This window comes from Pimephales promelas, chromosome 8, assembly GCF_988280905.1.
Source record: "Pimephales promelas chromosome 8, fPimPro1.hap1.1, whole genome shotgun sequence".
In the NCBI taxonomy this organism is placed as follows: domain Eukaryota; kingdom Metazoa; phylum Chordata; class Actinopteri; order Cypriniformes; family Leuciscidae; genus Pimephales; species Pimephales promelas.
Window position 1 is genome coordinate 22,779,800 of NC_142776.1, and position 16,732 is coordinate 22,796,531.

General features: G+C 37.3%; 2 protein-coding genes across 21 annotated transcripts in view; one reads left to right on the top strand and one right to left on the bottom strand.

Annotated features, from left to right (window-relative positions):
• Positions 1-16,732, top strand: part of dlg1a (discs large MAGUK scaffold protein 1a) — a 137,640-nt gene that overhangs the window by 13,645 nt on the left and 107,263 nt on the right. Inside the window, exon 1 of one of the 18 annotated variants that reach the window (XM_089134177.1) lies at positions 15,635-15,838. The exons of 16 other annotated variants lie outside the window; for them this stretch is intronic. In XM_089134177.1, coding sequence (XP_088990303.1) covers positions 15,737-15,838 — 102 coding nt within the window. In that variant the 5' untranslated portion in view covers positions 15,635-15,736. Of the gene's footprint in view, positions 1-15,634; positions 15,839-16,732 lie in introns of those variants that run through there. One more of the 18 variants, XM_089134179.1, reaches the window with a different exon arrangement.
• The window catches only part of LOC148978102 (uncharacterized), a 39,994-nt gene continuing 31,747 nt past the window's right edge, over positions 8,486-16,732 (bottom strand). The window contains exons 1-5 of one of the 3 annotated variants that reach the window (XR_016169499.1): positions 15,190-15,269; positions 13,166-13,681; positions 12,870-13,009; positions 10,160-10,333; positions 8,486-8,936 (exon numbers count right to left, since the gene is read on the bottom strand). Coding sequence is in view for 2 of the 3 variants with exons in the window: in XM_089134186.1 (XP_088990312.1) it covers positions 10,190-10,333; positions 12,870-13,009; positions 15,190-15,451 (546 nt within the window). In the remaining variant the exon portion in view is untranslated. Of the gene's footprint in view, positions 8,937-10,159; positions 10,334-12,869; positions 13,010-13,165; positions 13,682-15,189; positions 15,452-16,732 lie in introns of those variants that run through there. The other 2 variants (XM_089134186.1, XM_089134187.1) reach the window with 2 other exon arrangements.

The following is a 16,732-nucleotide window of genomic DNA, read 5'->3' on the forward strand; positions in this document are numbered from 1 at the left end:
GTCCATGGTGAGAACATAGACTAAAAAATAGGTTGAAGAGCACATTTGTGAGTCAGCTCAAAACTGTATCATCCGTCTTTTCACATGCAATAGAAAGTCACAACAGTTCCTATACAAGCGATTTATAGATTATCCTGACAGAATATGCTATCACTGTTGTCACTTCTTCTCTCCATCTTTGTCTGACTTTAATCTGTTTTAAACATAAAAGGCAGAACGGTTTCTGACATTTTAGCGTGTCTGCATGAGGTTATCGGTGTCAGGAGCTGCAGCTCATTTGCTTTTAAGACACAAAAGGGTTCGTTTTTGCTATTCCTCAAAAAGTGACAACTTTAACATGCGATATTAAAATATCTGTGGGGTATTTTGAGCTAAAACTTCACATACAAACTCTGGGGACATCAGAGATTTATTTTACATCTTGTGAAAAGAGCATTATACCACCCTGAAAAAAAAGAAAGAAAGAAAAGGCTTATTTCTAAGCCCTGTACAGTATGTTTTTATGGTGCATGTAAATCTGAAAAAGTGATTTGTAATATCACTTTAAAAGGGTCATGAACTGGCTTTTTAAATTTTATTATATTGTTGTATGAGGTCAACTTATGACGTTCGATTGGTTTTTACACTCAAAAACATCAAAATAAATAAGTAATAGACTATTTTCTACTCTAGTTTTAAACCTAGCTCAAAAACGCTCGGTTTTAATGGGCGTCTCGCATTGAAGACTTGGAAGTAAACAGCCACTGCTGTGAGTGGATAACAGTTTTGCATATTACAATGAGTTTCAACTCAGTTGTCAGTGCACGTGGGGGAAATTGTTTTGAAAACTTCCAATGTTGTAAAATGGAAACCGTTCGGAATGATGCGACCCAGAGTCCGTGTGTTGCACCATTCCTGTCGGATCCAATATAGATGGCACAGCGCCGTTTTTTTAATCTTAATCGGTGTCTTGTTTACAAAACAATCCTCAATAAAATGAAGCGAACAGACTGACAATGTTTTACCTCATCAGAGAATGTCATTAAAAATAAAGTTTATCCATGCAGTCCTATTGGAATCCAGAGGAAGCTTAAGCAGCGACTGTCTTCTTCCATAACCAGGCGCTTCACAATATTTTGTAAACGGCATGTTTATTGCTCGGTAGCTCGATCCGGTTTGTCATCACGAGGTAGGCCTACCTGTATGTTATTTAGCTATGCGTGAATGCGCGAATCGGTGGGTGGGGCTAAACAGGCTGTGTTGATCTTCTTCTGCGGGAGTGGTGTTTTATCCTCTTTGACGTAATAGTTTCCCACTTTGAAAAACGAGTCGTTTGCTGAGCCTGGTGTCAATAAAAGCTTTTATTGGACTAACAAGGACGTTTTCAGTTCTGAAACTTACAGGATATTCTTATAATATGATGACCTCTTAGATTTCAAAAGCTCAAGGAAAATTTGATTTCTCAGTTCATCACCCCTTTAAAGTCCCCATGAAATCAAAATTGACCATACTTACTTTGTTTGCCTAAATTGATCGTTTTGTGGTGAACAATTCATACATACAAGTCAATCCACACAAAAAAAATTTTTGGTTTCGTAATCTTTAATCAAATTTTGAAAATGCCCCTCCCCTCTGCATTGGAGGACCTTGCCCGATGACGTAGGCTTTACGGTTTGGGTGTCTCCTTAACATCCATAACCACGCCCCTCCAATTGACAGCTGCTGTGTGTTTGCAAGCGCCTAGCGAGCATTGATTGACAGCGTGTGTAAACTTGCGTCATCCTCCATTTTAGAATGAAACACCCATTTTTCTAGATCCAATCAGGTGCTATTTGGAATAAAAAGCCACGCCCTCTATTTTGCCTCATTTAGTATTCCGTTTCTCTCGGAAATACATCACAACACTGGAGAAAAGCCGTTTGCAACTTCCGGTTCATGGTGGACTTGGTGAAATCAATCAGGTTCTATTACACCTAAAGTAAGAACAAGTCCAGATGCTAGACCAGAGACAGGAAAAAGACACAACTGTGTAGTCTGTGTTGTACTATTGCTGTACTCTTAGTTTAACTCCTGTGGAGTTGGCAAGGCAGCACAGGCAATCTAATGAGACCTCTTCGGTGGAGCTGGAGGCGGCTACCCACCCCTGAGTGTGACCCCGCCGGTCTGAGACGAATAAATTACCTGTTGGTGTGTGTGAGTATGTAGAGTAAGACTGTCAGCTTGTTTTATGCTGCTGGCCATTGTACATTGCATATTTTAAGCATCCCCACAGTCCTTGAAGTCACTCTCAGGGGACTTCACACAAAATCTCCTGAAATACTGCTGCACAGGGGTGATGTACAGAGTTACCAAGTCCGCTTATATGGGCTTGTTTTTAGGAATCACCACTTCTGTTCACAGATTGCTTTATTTGCCCACTTTATTAGTGTTTATCTGTTGTTGTGACAGACCTCGCCCCCCAAAATCTAGGGGTCGCTTATTTTGGCCTTGTTTTAATGCACGTATCCGATTTATTGCCACATACGAGTGAGGCCTGAATCCGATGTGAGAAAATCGGAATCGGTGCGTTTTTTTTCTTTTCCTGCTTACACGTTCACCGGTCATATCTGATCTGTCGGATCGGATCGGATTTGGGTCACTTGAACCATGTAGTTTAAATGAGGCCTAAATCATATGTACATATTTTTTTCTTTTCAGAATCTGACCAGAATCTTCAGAATGAGAGAACAATCTGACTTATTTAATGCTGCTTAATTACACCGTGCAAAGAAAAACTCCATCAAAAATAGCCATATGAATTATCAAAACATTAAAAGACCCCCCCTCCCAAAAAATAAATAAAAAATAAATAAATACATTGATGATCATAAGCAGCGTGTTTCACTCTCAGATGGACACACTAGCAGTATTCCAATATTACCCATTAATTTAAATACCACTCAATACCATAGACAACTTAGGCAATCTCATTAAAGCATGACTTTAATGAGAGAGTCAGAAGAGAATCAGAAGTTGAGATTGTAACAACTTACACGTATTTGGGTGTATATTTGAACAACAAGCTCAACTGGTCTGATAATTCGATGTATGTCTATAAGAAGGGTCAGAGTTGTATTTATTTGTTAAGACAACTGAGATCCTTTGGGGTACGTCAGGTACTACTTAAGACATTCTATGACTCTGTAGTCTCATTTGTTATTTTGTACTCTATCACATGTTGGGGAGGGGGATTGTTGGAAAAGGAGAAGAATAAGTTAAATAAACTTATAAAGAAGGCAGGCTTTGTTATGGGGAGTGTGTTACCCACTGTAGAGGAGATAATGCAGGATAAAATGATTGGAAAACTTTCTCTTATGATTAATCATGACCGTCACCCTCTTAATGAAATATCTCAAGCTTATGTGAGTACCCACAGCTCAAGATTAATTCATCCACGCTGTTACAAAGAGCGTCTTAGAAAATCTTTTTTCCCAACTGCATTTGATTTTACAATCAGTGCTATAAGATGATGCAGATGATGGTCATATATTATCATAGTCACAATGCTTTGAAAAATTGATATTTGAGTACAAGACTTGTTGTTGTTGTTATTTTATTGTCTCTTTTATTGTATTTTTGTGCTGCTGTGACATATAAATTCCCCCCCGGGGATTAATAAAGTAAATCAAAATCAAATCAAACTTATCTGTTAGAGTACAAAGATGAAACACATAGACTTCTCTAACCATTTCCATCAGAGACTTGGCCTGAGTTCACTGAATAGCAGTAGAATATTCCAATCCCAATGGTGCATGGAAAAAAACAGTATCCACAGTCCTTTCAGTCATTTCGTATGTAACCACCTTTCTCATTCCTGCATGCATTTTCTACAGACTCCCAACTTAAGAGGATATAAAATACTCTTTCAATGTTTAGCAATATTTTAAAACTTCACAAGCCAAGCACAAAATACATTCACTTAATGTATACCGTGCAGTTTGGATGCCCAAAACAGTTGAATCACCATCCCCCCCCCCCCCCCCCCCCCCCCAGCACCTGTCCTCCATACTACTTCTCTCCCTCTCTTAAATAAACCATGTTCTAGCGGCAAGATTCTCCCCGGTGACCCCTAATGGCTGGGATAAAAATTACTCCCTGTAATAGTAGAACACTTATAAATGTAAGATGCAGCACTGGCCTGAAACTCTCACTCCGGCCCTCTGCCATTGGGCCAAACCTTAGAGAAAAGTAATATGTAGTGCTGCAATTGGACCGTTTTATTCACTTTGACTTCCCATAAGAAGATACATTTGGGGCACCAGCTTTCCAAATCTTTTTTTTTTTTTTCCATACAGTTTGAGGTCATGTCCACACCACATTAGTAAGTGTATTTAGTATTTATTTTAGTCAACTGAAGCGGCTCTATTTTAAGGAGTTTCCTGTCAGTTCCCCTGGATTTGTAAACTATGATTATAGGACAGTTATATTGTGGCCTCAGTGTAACCATAAATTATGTTCAGCTGCATTTAACCTTTTTTTTTTATATATATATATATTTATATAATATCATCAGTATGTTGAGGATGATGTATTTCACTTTGCGATAATGACCAGCTGACTACATTATTTACCCCATTTTATATATATTAACCCACTGTTGGGTTAATGATTAAAACATGTACTTTAAAAATGTACACATTAATATTTGAGTTACTTTTTTTTTTTTTTTTTAAAAGTGTTACTTTTTTAGGTTAATTCATTTGCTTAAACATTGCTTAAAATTATCTTGCTAATACTTATGCACAAAATATTAAACATTATCTGTTATGAACAAGGATAAATTGATTTCTAATTTTATTGACAATTATCTAATTTCAGAATGACTTTAGCACTAATGCACTCTATATTGCACTCTTTATTATCACAATGGTCGGTGAATTTTCTTTGATTTTTTTTTTAATTTTTTTTTAATATAAACCTCTAAATTGCAACCTCTAGGCCATAGACTAACAAAAAAGTACAAAAGTAACAAAATGCATTACTTTCAATAAAAAGAGTTGTACAGTAAGTAATAAAACCTGTAATGTTTAGAAATCGTTTGATCTTGTTTATGTTATAGGCTGTGTTGTTGAATGTATCAATGCATTTAACACTTCAGAGGAAAAAAATCCACACGTGCAAGGCTTAGAGAGTAAACGTAGAAAAAGTAACAATGCATTACTTTCCATAAAAAGTAACATGGTAACACGTTACTTTTTTGGAGAGTAACAAGTAGTAATTGTAACTCATAACTTTTAAAAGTAACTTTCCGCAACATTGGACATGACCTATTGATTCTGAGTTTTTTTTTTTTCTGTATTAATTTATTGTAATATATTGAATTTATATATTGTAATACAGAACCTGTGTGGTAAAACAGTATGAAACTAGCAAAGCTTGAAAGTCGGCAGCAAGGGTCATTTAGACAATTTTGTGGGCAAATTAGTACATTTGGAGCTGATGTGTGATCCGTTTGACGTAGGGTGTCGTGGGGATTTGTAAACGACAACAGGCGTCGGGACGCAAGATTCGATTGTATCATCTCGTATAGTGTGTCATAGTGGGCGACAACCTACGTCGCGTCTGCGATGCTTCACGACAAAAAGACTGGCATGTTTAATTTTTTTAACGGTCGTCCACAACGGTTCCATCACATGTATGAGGTTGACCAATAGGAGCACAAGCTTTTCCCTGTACAACTTTCAAAAAAGACAAAACGAAAGAGAGACGATGGTGCTAACGTTAACTGGAAGTAAAAATATATAAGAAAACAATATTTTACCTCAAGTTCTCTTTGGAGGATTGACAGCCCATACTGTCCTCTTTCAGCAGGGTTCTCAAATCTCACGCAATGGCCGTGAGACACACGCAATTCAACAAGTTTACACACTCATACGCCACACCGTGTATTTCTCACGCTGAAAAGGCAATGCCAAGCAATTCAGGAAGTCACTCGCTACGAGTTTTACCTTCTCGATGACATCACGCGTGCCGTTAAACACGGCATACGATGACTGGTCAGGAAGTAACGTGTAGTCTGACATGTGTCTTGTCCACGACACGACAAGATTTTAGGAGCCAAAATCGCGTAATCTGACACAGTGACTATCGCAACAGACAAAAAAATCGTGTAATCTGAACCAGGCATTAACTGAACCAGGAAAACAAACAAACTCTGCACTCAATTGGATAGACCTACAACCAATCAGAGCAACGCAGTAAGTGGCGAATGTTGAGCAATGCACGCTGGAAGTAGTAGTAAAATAATGAGTGTTACTTCTTTTATTTTCCTCTATGAGTGCGGCCAAATGAGAAACCACAACGACCACAGGTTTTTCCATCGGAGCCAGCTGATAAATTAAACTTTTGCCAAATCCCGTAGGAAAGATGGCAAACACATCTTTCCGATCGACAACTGCATTAATTGTAGTTCTCTGTTCGTCTTTTAAAATTAATTCGCTGTCGATTTCTTTTACAACAGACGCGATAGCGGAATCTATACATCTCAATTCTCCAGCTGCAGGCTAACTTTGAGGGAAACCAGTTCCAAACCCAAGCGCTGTTTGGCGACGTGATGATTATGTAACTGCAGGTCATCTGTCCATCCTCGTATAAAGCCCTCCCTGGCAATTTGATTGGCCCGCCGATTTCTGAACCGAACATAATTACTCCTATATGGATAAAGTCCAAACCGAACTTCCCGACCAAAAAATGGGCGGGGTTCGGGCTGGCATCCTGGCTAGATCCTAGCAGCAATTGTTTTATTCGGATTTCTTTCAATGTCAAACTCTGTGTTTGAAGTGAATGTGCTTGCAGAACAGTGAGGTGTCTCTGCCTGCTGAGAGCTCAAAGCTGTGGGCTGGACTGATGGAGTGGTGTCAGCCTGATTTTGCTTGGTGTGGGTGGCAGGAAAGGCTGGAGGTGATATGAAGGAGTCATGAGTCAGCTTCAGCTCTCATAGGTCACCACCTGCAAGCTATGTATTCCCTTAATGTTTACAGACAAAGTGTAGTTTAAGAGTTAAAGAATAGGTAAAGGTAATGATATTGGAACTGTAAATTAGGGGAAAAAAAATAAAAAAAAATATGGCCCTATGTATTAAAAATTTACCCGAGTATGCTTTTAGTACAATGGAAATATACTCAAGAAAAGTTTTTATACATTTAATAGTATAAATCTACCCTAAACATACTAATGTCTGCTGGCCTGTTATAGGATCATAATAATCTGTACAGTATTGTGAGCACAGTGTATATCGTTACCGAGCGTGTATATCTATAAGCACATCTCTCACCAAAAGACACCTGTCCTGTTCTCCACTGGTTCTCCTCACATCATAGCTCAATTTTTCAATGACCGTTCTGTCTGACATTATCCTGGCCTGTCCCTGCTCTCTTTAGCATAGGAGGCTCATAACTTTATGGCTTGTTCAGTCAGAAGAGTATTTCCTCAGTGTCCGAAATGTCATTGCGATCCATTGTTTTCCTGTTGTGTGAATCGAGGGCTCACGGCTCTCCCGCTCATTGCATCACGCCCGCCACGGCCATTTTCAGACGCGGAAGTAAAATTTTCTCACAAAAACAACTCCAGAAGCTTCTATAGCGTAATTATAAGTATATTTTAAAGAAAATCTAGTTCTTACATTGTTTTTCTATGCATTGCCTCGTTGGATCCTCTAACCTGCAATATGCCCTTTAAGTTATTTTTAAAGAGTTTGTCTCAAGATGGAGTTGTCTGTTGCATTCATTTGTCTATTTGACTAGTTTTTTGAAAGTTTTTATTGTATTTAGTAAGAATTCACATCACGCATAATCATGACAGATCATTGTTTACATTGAGTACTGCTGTCAATATATTTGTGCACTTTCCTGGTAGTAGTAATATATATATATTATATGTAGCCGGTGTTATGTTGAAATATTACTTAATGTTAATAATTAATTTGAAACAACCCAATAAATTCATCTTACTTTTGGGGATTTATGACAATTTGCAGGTTATCCTAATTTTTATGAAATTATTAGAATGAAGAATAAAGCTGTGAGCATTCTTAAAGTTATTTTGGGGGAATATAGGCTACTGTATTACAAACATAAGAAGAAAACATTTAAGAGTAATGTTATTGTTATATTTTTTTTGTGAATCTGGCCCCAAAACCTTTTTCAGTTTTTTTTTTTAAATGTGGTACCTTATTCAAGTCTTTCATGTGAACACACAAACTGTACATATATATATATATATATATATATATATATATATTTGTGATTGGTTATATTCTCATCTGTGAGTGTCAAAGTAATTTAACACTGCCCTGTCTGCTCTATCTGAAACTAGGAAATAGTTTTTGGTGGTGGAAAAACACTAGTTGTGTTCTGATCAAGTTTGTAAACAAAATCTGAATCTTTCTGATTTCAGAAGCTGCTCTAAATTCAAGAATGGCGGTACACAATATCATGTGTTGCTGCATGAACTGACATTGTGAATTCAATTAAATTCAAGTCAAATTTATTTGTATAGCGCTTTTCACAAAACATATTGTTTCAAAGCATCTTTACAGAAAGTGCATTTCAGAAATTGGATCCTCATAGAAAAAATACAGTTAGTTAATTAATCATGTATTAATTTAGGACATAACATATCTCCAGCGTCGAGTCGTCTCTTCACAGGCTTTTTAAAAAAAAAAATTTATTTATATATTTATTTAAACAGGAAAAGATTAAAGTCGACAATCGGGTCTGACTCAGTATAAAACTGATTTTCAGCAGGTTCCTGTTCTGCAGAACATAAATACCTCATACTCTACAGAACTCCAAGACCATATATAATAAAAAAACACACAACAAACATACATACGTTTAGTCATCTTATCACTGATGTTAGGGCATCTGAAGTCTCTGTGAGAGGCTGGATACAAACTGGAACTGACGAACGCTATTTACCTGCAGATAACAGCAGAAAAGCATGGGAAATACTTAGCATAGCTGCTGTTCATAATATTAATGCATTCGATCTGATTCAACAGTTGTATAAAAGGCCATTATGTGAATGGTTAAACATCAACTCTTGCAGCTGCATTTTGCTCTAACTGTAGCTTGTTTATTGAGGATGCAGGATAACCAGCTAATAAAGCATTACAGTAATCTAGTCTCGAGGTCATGAATGCATGAACTAACTTTTCTGCTTCAGAAACAGATAGCGTGTTATGTACAGTATATTAGCAATTTTTCTAAGGTATAAAAAGGCTATTCTTGTAACATATGAAGTATGATTTTCGAAAAACAAGTTGATGTCTTGTACACCCTGCTCTTTTACTGTAGTGGATAAAGTAACTGGACATCCTTCTAAATTAAAGTTGTATTGTAAGAGAGTTTGTTTGTGGGTAGTTTTTTTGACCAATAAGTAAATTAATTCCATGTTTTCTTATATTATTACCAAGTGGCAGCATAGCCTATTTATTGAGAATAGCAGAGGCCTAACATAGGGGGCCTAACGGCACTCCGTAGTCTACTGACGTTATCTTTGATTTTTCCCCATTTAAACAGACAAAATGGTAACGGTCTGATAAGTGCGATCTAAACCAGTTTAATGCCTGTCCCTGAACACTAGTGTAGTTTTGTAGTCAATCCAAGAGTATTTTTTGATCTATAGTGTAGAACAAGTATTGAGATACAGCCTTGGTCAAAGTAAATCATTTTAACTAGTACAGTTCCCTTTCGAGGGAACTTATGTCTCGTTCCCTTCTCCGGGAACAAGGGTTATAGTCATAAACCGAGACGTTTTCTTCTTATTATAATTTAATTAATTTTATTGATTTATATAATAATAACTGTTATTGTTGTTAATGTATTATCAAGGCTGTTTTTTGCATTTTTCCTGTGTTGGCTTTACTTTTTGGAAAATTGGAAGGTTTTGTTCATTATCTTCTCAATGTGATTTTTTTTTTTTAAGAAGATGCACGGTTTCTGCCATTTGCAGAATTATTGAAGCCATCATAAAAAAGTATGGCACATGTTAATTGATAAACGGTGAGAAACAAGTATATCGTCAAAATGATTCTGTCCTTCACATTTTGACCACAGAGGGGAGTTCCTCATCTTCCAGAAGTGAAACTGAAGCTCTTTGTGCATTATAGGAAAGAAAGAGGCCTTTATATCAGTGATACCTCCAGAGCTGTCGCCATAGGTTACCAGGGCTATCCCAGAGAGCTCCCACGTGGCTGTGAAGAAGCAACAGTTTGTCTCTGTGACAGATTGCAGATCGGGGAGGGTGGGACCGTCCATGTGGAAGAGTCAGTCATGCAGACAGGGCCTAAACATTCTCTATAACTTGCTGTGGGCTGTAAATCAAAGAAGAGAGGGCATGAGACACCAAATTCTTGCTGGACCGAATAATCTAGTTTTTGTCATGAAAGACAGACCACTATTTACATCTACGTTCCTAAAAATGCAACATTTAATTTGCGGTGCCCTCTTGATGTTTCCAGTTAGATGGCCTTAAATGAACCCGTGAGGCATTTCCCCTGCGAGGTCTATCCCGTACCGGAGTGTTAACAGGCTTAAGTCCGGCTGAGTTATTCTAAGAAGCCTGATGAGCTGTCAATCTTAATGATTTCCTGTTGAGAACGCATCCCTGCAGCCAGTGTCAAATGCTACAGTGCACGTGCCATCAGAGTACCTATTTTTAACAGCTGTATATACTGTATTCATTATTAAGTGCAGATTTGTTATTATTATTTTTTTTAACACGGTTTGGCAACAGGATGTCTTTCTGTCCTTCTGTAAGTTGATTTAAATGTACTGTTTTGAGAGTTGGTTTCTGCACATCTAGCTGCTTGCTGAGCTGCAGTCTTGTTTTGAATGTAGTTGACAGATGGTCTACCCTTGAGGTTAATAATGAGACTGTTGAGTTGGTACAAATGTTCTCCATGATCGATTTTAGTGTCTTAATGCTTTTCTAGCACACTTTTTTATTTATTTTATTTATGGTGTTACATTTTTCCAAAGACATCAAAAAATATAGTGTTATTATTTTACATATAAACCATTGTTATTTTTAGTATCACTGAAATACTAGTTTTTATTCACTGAAATAATATTTTGCATTGGTTTATTTTTATATTTTTAATTTTAAAGTTTTAGTAATTTTGTGGCTTTTTTATGAATATAATTTTTTTTTCTAAATGTCTAGCATTTTATTTTTATATATATATATATATATATATATAAAATAATATAAATAATTTTTTTATATATATATCAAATATTTTATTTAAATTTTTCAACTTGTTGTCAAAGCAATATATTTATTTTATTTAAGTTTATCTAACACTGTAATGAAAAATTTATTAATCAAAATTATTTTATAGTTATTTACTGTTTTAAAAAAAATATTATTTGATGTTTACATATTCATAATACAGGGATGGTAGTTCATTCATACAACTTGAAATGTTAAAATAATTATTGCTAAATCCATATAATACCATAATATACATTAAAAAATACGGGTGAAGTATTATAATGTCATTTAATTTTATTAAAAACTAACAAATTGAATAATCTTACACACAGAGGCTTATTGCAAAGTATTACCAGTCGTCTGTATGTATCATTTTGTTGTTGTTGCATATGGTCATTTATAAACTTGTTTGAGCATCCCATGCTGTTGTGTTAAAGACTGTGTAAACTTTTAAAATGAGTTTTGAGACCCTGAGTTCTGTTCTGTTCCGTTGTGTTGCGCTCAGTATAGGTTTTTTTTAAGCAAGAACCATCATGTAAATGTTTTGTAAGATGGTGAACTCCACCACACACTCCAGCCTAATTATGCAGACTGAGCCTCCAGGAGACTGATTAATCGACTTGTCGTTCCGGCAACTCTCTGACTAATTGATTTTGAAAATATGTAATTTTGCACATCCCTACTCTGTCTTAAATATTTACATGCTCCTTGTCCAGCTCAATGCTATAAATGATTTATGAGTACTTTTGTATTAAATCTCTCTGTTTTCCGTTTCATTAATGTCAAAGCTGTAATATAATTGGATTGTTTCAGACTGGTTTCATCACTTCAGCTCCTCCAGATATTCTTTGTTAGGATATGATAGAGAAGACAAATGGCCTGTCACCTGGATTCCTTACCAAAGAAAAGTACTTACTGTCTCACTGAGTATTATATAGAAATACCATGGAACTGTAGAATTACAATATTCATGTGCAATGTCCATGATATTTAGATTTGTTACATTGTTTGAGCAAATTTCTATTCCTCTTCCTTTTTTCTCTGTTAGTGACAGACTCTCTGGATTTAAGTGTTATGATGACACACAGTGGTCAGAAATCACTAATTTCTGACCACTGTGTGTCATCATAACACTTAAATCCAGAGAGTGCAGATACTCCAAAACAAACTAAACCAAACCAAAATAAATACACAATTAAAACTCCTACGGTAATTAAACTTAATCCTACTGATTAAACTTAATCTAATGTCGGCCCTCTTTAGCTAAAACAGTGTTCATGTTGGAATTAACACTTTATTCGTACAGTATAAATAATGTGTTTAACATTTATTAACATGCCATTTATTTGTTTAAATCATTTCAAAGTGACTATTTAAATAAATACATATTTATAATTGTATATTATAACATAATAGACTCATTATAATGATGGACACTTTGTAAAATGTCACCTTCACCTTTAAATAATCTCTGAATTTTCAGAGCAATGGGACCATATGATATATTACCATATCTGTCTAAACCTTAAACCCATAAACCTCACATAGGCTTTTCTCTTTATGGCATCCAGGTACTAAAAGACCGATTTCAGCATAAATGAATGATGTTGGAAGTTCTTGGAACAAAGACTCACCTGGCCAATGAGAGACGAGTTTCTCACCGCTTCATAGTCATGGTTCTCGGCACACACTGTTTCAGTCTTACTGGTATCTGATTCTTTGATGGTATCATGGGAATTCAGCAGTCTACCATCTAGATATTCTCTGAGAGCTTCTGCAAAGCAGTCAAATGATTAGCATCAGCCTGCGTACACAATTCATAGGGAAACGTCCTCATTGTTCTCACAGAAACTGCTGAGCACACAGCAATACACAAACTTTCGCTTGAAGAAATGCTTCAACACTAAGCCAAGTTTATGGATTTACGTACACGTCGTCCTTTTCTCCTTGAAACTCTCTCAGCGGGTGGGATTGATTTAGAAGTTAATAATAAGCCTCAGCCTTGGATGAATAATTTTTCTGGATCGGAACTCCTCCAAAAGTCATTGTATATATCACCGATGTCACGCTGCCAGATTAAATCACTTTATTGAAGATAGGATTGGATGATGTATAGTGTTTCTGCTCTTAATGCATAAAAAAAAACACAGAAATATTTTAGCTATGTCTTATATTTACGATGTTTTAGCCATTAACAAGCAATGACCTTTCACTGATGCCTTTTATTTAATGATCATACATGCACACATTTAATGTTCTGAAGAATATGACCCTGACTGAATATGAGTGGAATTCTGTGAACACATTAATGCATCCTGTTTAGTTCCCAGTTTTCAGGTGGTCACATTGCATGAAAAAAAGGATTACTACTACTTCATTTTGCTGTATAATGAAGAGGTTGATTTGACTGATTTTTCCTCCAGTTGCCAGATGAAGCTGTCGTGTCCTGCAACACATGCAGATTTTGTTTATAATAGAGAGGTTAAGTGAGTGTGTGTTTGTGCTGTAGTAGTCTGGGATCTACATGCCTCCCTGCACTCTGATGATGTAACAGTTCAAATGATGTAGTGTGGCAGGAGGGAGGAGGGGCAGAGGAGAAACGATCACACTCCCATTTATTACAGGCTGCTATACCAATGCTTCATAATTTTCAAAATTAAGATTCAATGGTATCTTTTAAACTATTAGCCATTCTTTTTTTTTAAAGATAGGACATGATTTTCTTTTTTCTAGCAACATGTCCATGAAATTCGGCTTTGCCTTTGGTTTGATATCTTTGATGTGCATTATCAGCCAAAAAGGTTGTCTAAATTAATTGGAATAAAACCAATATCGCAGTATGGTTTAGTGCAATTTATCCAACCTCAAAAGCTGCAATTTAATTAAATAAATATATGTGCTGCATGTTTCAGAGTGAACAGGTACACTATGTTCTCTTGTACGCTAGCTCATGATAAGGTGTTTCAGAGCTTCTCTGTTCCAAGTAAAGTTATTTATGCATCTTGAGTTTTGGATTGCTTATAATGTGCAATTGGGAACGCAACATGCACCAACCATCCTCCCGAACTTGTAACGAGTGCTTATTTCGGTTTCTACCAAAATAAAAATTGTAAATAAAATTATTATTTTTCTGAAATTCTCCTGTTTTATTTTGTTTAATAATCATCATCATAATGATATGAATAATAATACTAATACTTAAAATAATTATTATTATTAGATTTTGCAGTCTTTGAAATTGCAATTTTTATCAGAAAAATCTGAATTCAATATTTCCCCGTTATCATGCAGGCTTTTAGGGTTGTCACACTCTCTTTAAACCAAGCACCTCAGTAATTCTTTGGTCACGACTTGTATTTGACGTGTATTTCTTAACTTTTTTTTACCTCGGTGGGAATATTAGCATCTAGGATGCCTTAAGTTTTTTTTATTATTATTATTTGTCCAGAACACAGTATAGTGATGCAGGCACGGAATATTACTCATTACTCATATTAGGCTACAGACAGAGAAAATATGAAAACATTTTCTCAATTCACAAGTACATTTTTTAGAACTTTATTTAACTCAAGAAAACAATTGGTTCTAGTTATTTATCCACCATGGGAATGCATGAAGCATCCTTGTGTATGATGAATTCCTTGTGTCATTGGTTTCAGATTATTGGATTTTTAACTGACATATTGCTGTTTGAGATCAGATTTCATAACTTCACATCAGAGGTCGTACTAGCTGCCTTTTGATTCAGTAAAGTATCTTTCCTTCTCTGTACTCCTTCCTTGTGATTGAAAATTTGTTGAGAAAGCAATTTGTGTCCCTCCAAATGGTCATTTTGATCCTCTTCCCTGGTCTGAATGCTGCAACCTTCGTTTTAAAAACTCTTCAGTTTCTCTCTAGTGAACTGTGTAATAAGCTTGATGCTATTGCTCGCCCCTCCCCCTCCAGTCTGCTTACCTCTCCTCTCTCTCTCTCGCTCGCACCGCTCGGTGTGTCTTGTTTGGGTAGTTGAGTGAGAGACCGTCCGAGCCTGCTCCTCTTTCCTCCTGATCATGGCAGCAGTTCCTTTGCAGCAGGTGGAAGCGCAGCAGCGCTGATGGATCGCGGAGAGTCCCTTGCGTTGTGACACGAGACCCCGTGCACTCCGCTGCCCTTTAACCCTCCTCCTGCTCCTCCTCCTTCTCCCACCGCAACACCCCCTGGTCACGGCAGGCAGCATGGCTCCTCCAGAGCTCCCGCAAGTACTGCTCTCTTCAGGACCGCTTTAATCTGTCGGACTGATTGAGTCTAGTCAAGCGAAGCGATAGGACGGAAGAGCGGTGGACTCAACTGACAAGGGCTCGCTGGATGAAGGCATCACGTCGCCGCTTTCGCTTTTGCTCCCCTTTCCATGGACCGAGCCGAGAGATGAGGGTGCCCGTCAAGAGCAGGCAGCTGGCAGAGCTAGTGGAAGCAATTGGCGGGCACCTCAATCGCCTGATGGATTGAAGTGCCCCGGCGCAGAATGTCTCCCAGCATCAAAAACTTGGATTGCTTTTCGCCAATGTTGTGCCACTGTAAAGTAGCATGCACCAACAGCACCATCTCACTTATGTTTGGATGCAAGGTAGGGTATTGTTTTGATAGATTTGTCAGAAAGATGCATGAGTGACAGTTGCTTAAACTTAGTTGCTTAAATGGTCCCTGGACTCTGAGCTGCTTAATTGTCTTCTCACACTGAAGATCATTTTGTTGATGACACCTTTAGTGGGTTAAGATCTGAACATATGCTGCAGGTAACACCCTCATGGCAGTGGTCCATTCCATTGCATGTGATCCTATTAGGTTGGAAGTCTCACAGACTCTCCAATTGTATAAGACGTCTGATGATGGCAAATTAAAGAGCTGTAGGGATCTCAACCCGACGCTCTTCCAATATCAGACTACTTAGCTTGCATGCGTGTTCCATTCCGCCACTGTGGTGCACGAACCACATGCGTCTGGGAAAGAAATCCTGAGGGACTTCTAGGCTTCTGTTTGCTGAAACGAACTGATTTCAGCTTGAAGCCAATTAAACACAGCCCAATCGAAGTGTTCATTCCTAATCAAGAGTAAAGCTCGGGCAAAGGATTCCTTTTGGGTCATTTTCTGCTCGTCTAGTTCAGAGCGGGATAGCAAGTTATTTTAGTTGCGTAACTGCCTGGTCCTCTGGGTATCTTAGCCTGCATCCCAATTATATCTACTATGCGAATGGGTTGTGGGGAAGAAGCTTGTTTTTTCCCCCCCCGTTATTTCACGACTGAATGGTTAGTCCTCGTGGTCTCCATCTACCAAGCATCGCAACTTACACAGAGCGAAGAGGATTACGGCTTGTTACTTTGCGCCTACACCGACTGATCAGTCCTTTAAAGCTTCCTGTCATTATAGCTGAACCTTCTATTCTTCTAAGCGTGAGATCAGAGGGCTTGGGGAAGCCCTTGTTAACTCCTAATGACCGTCAATCCTCGGCAAGCCCAGAGAT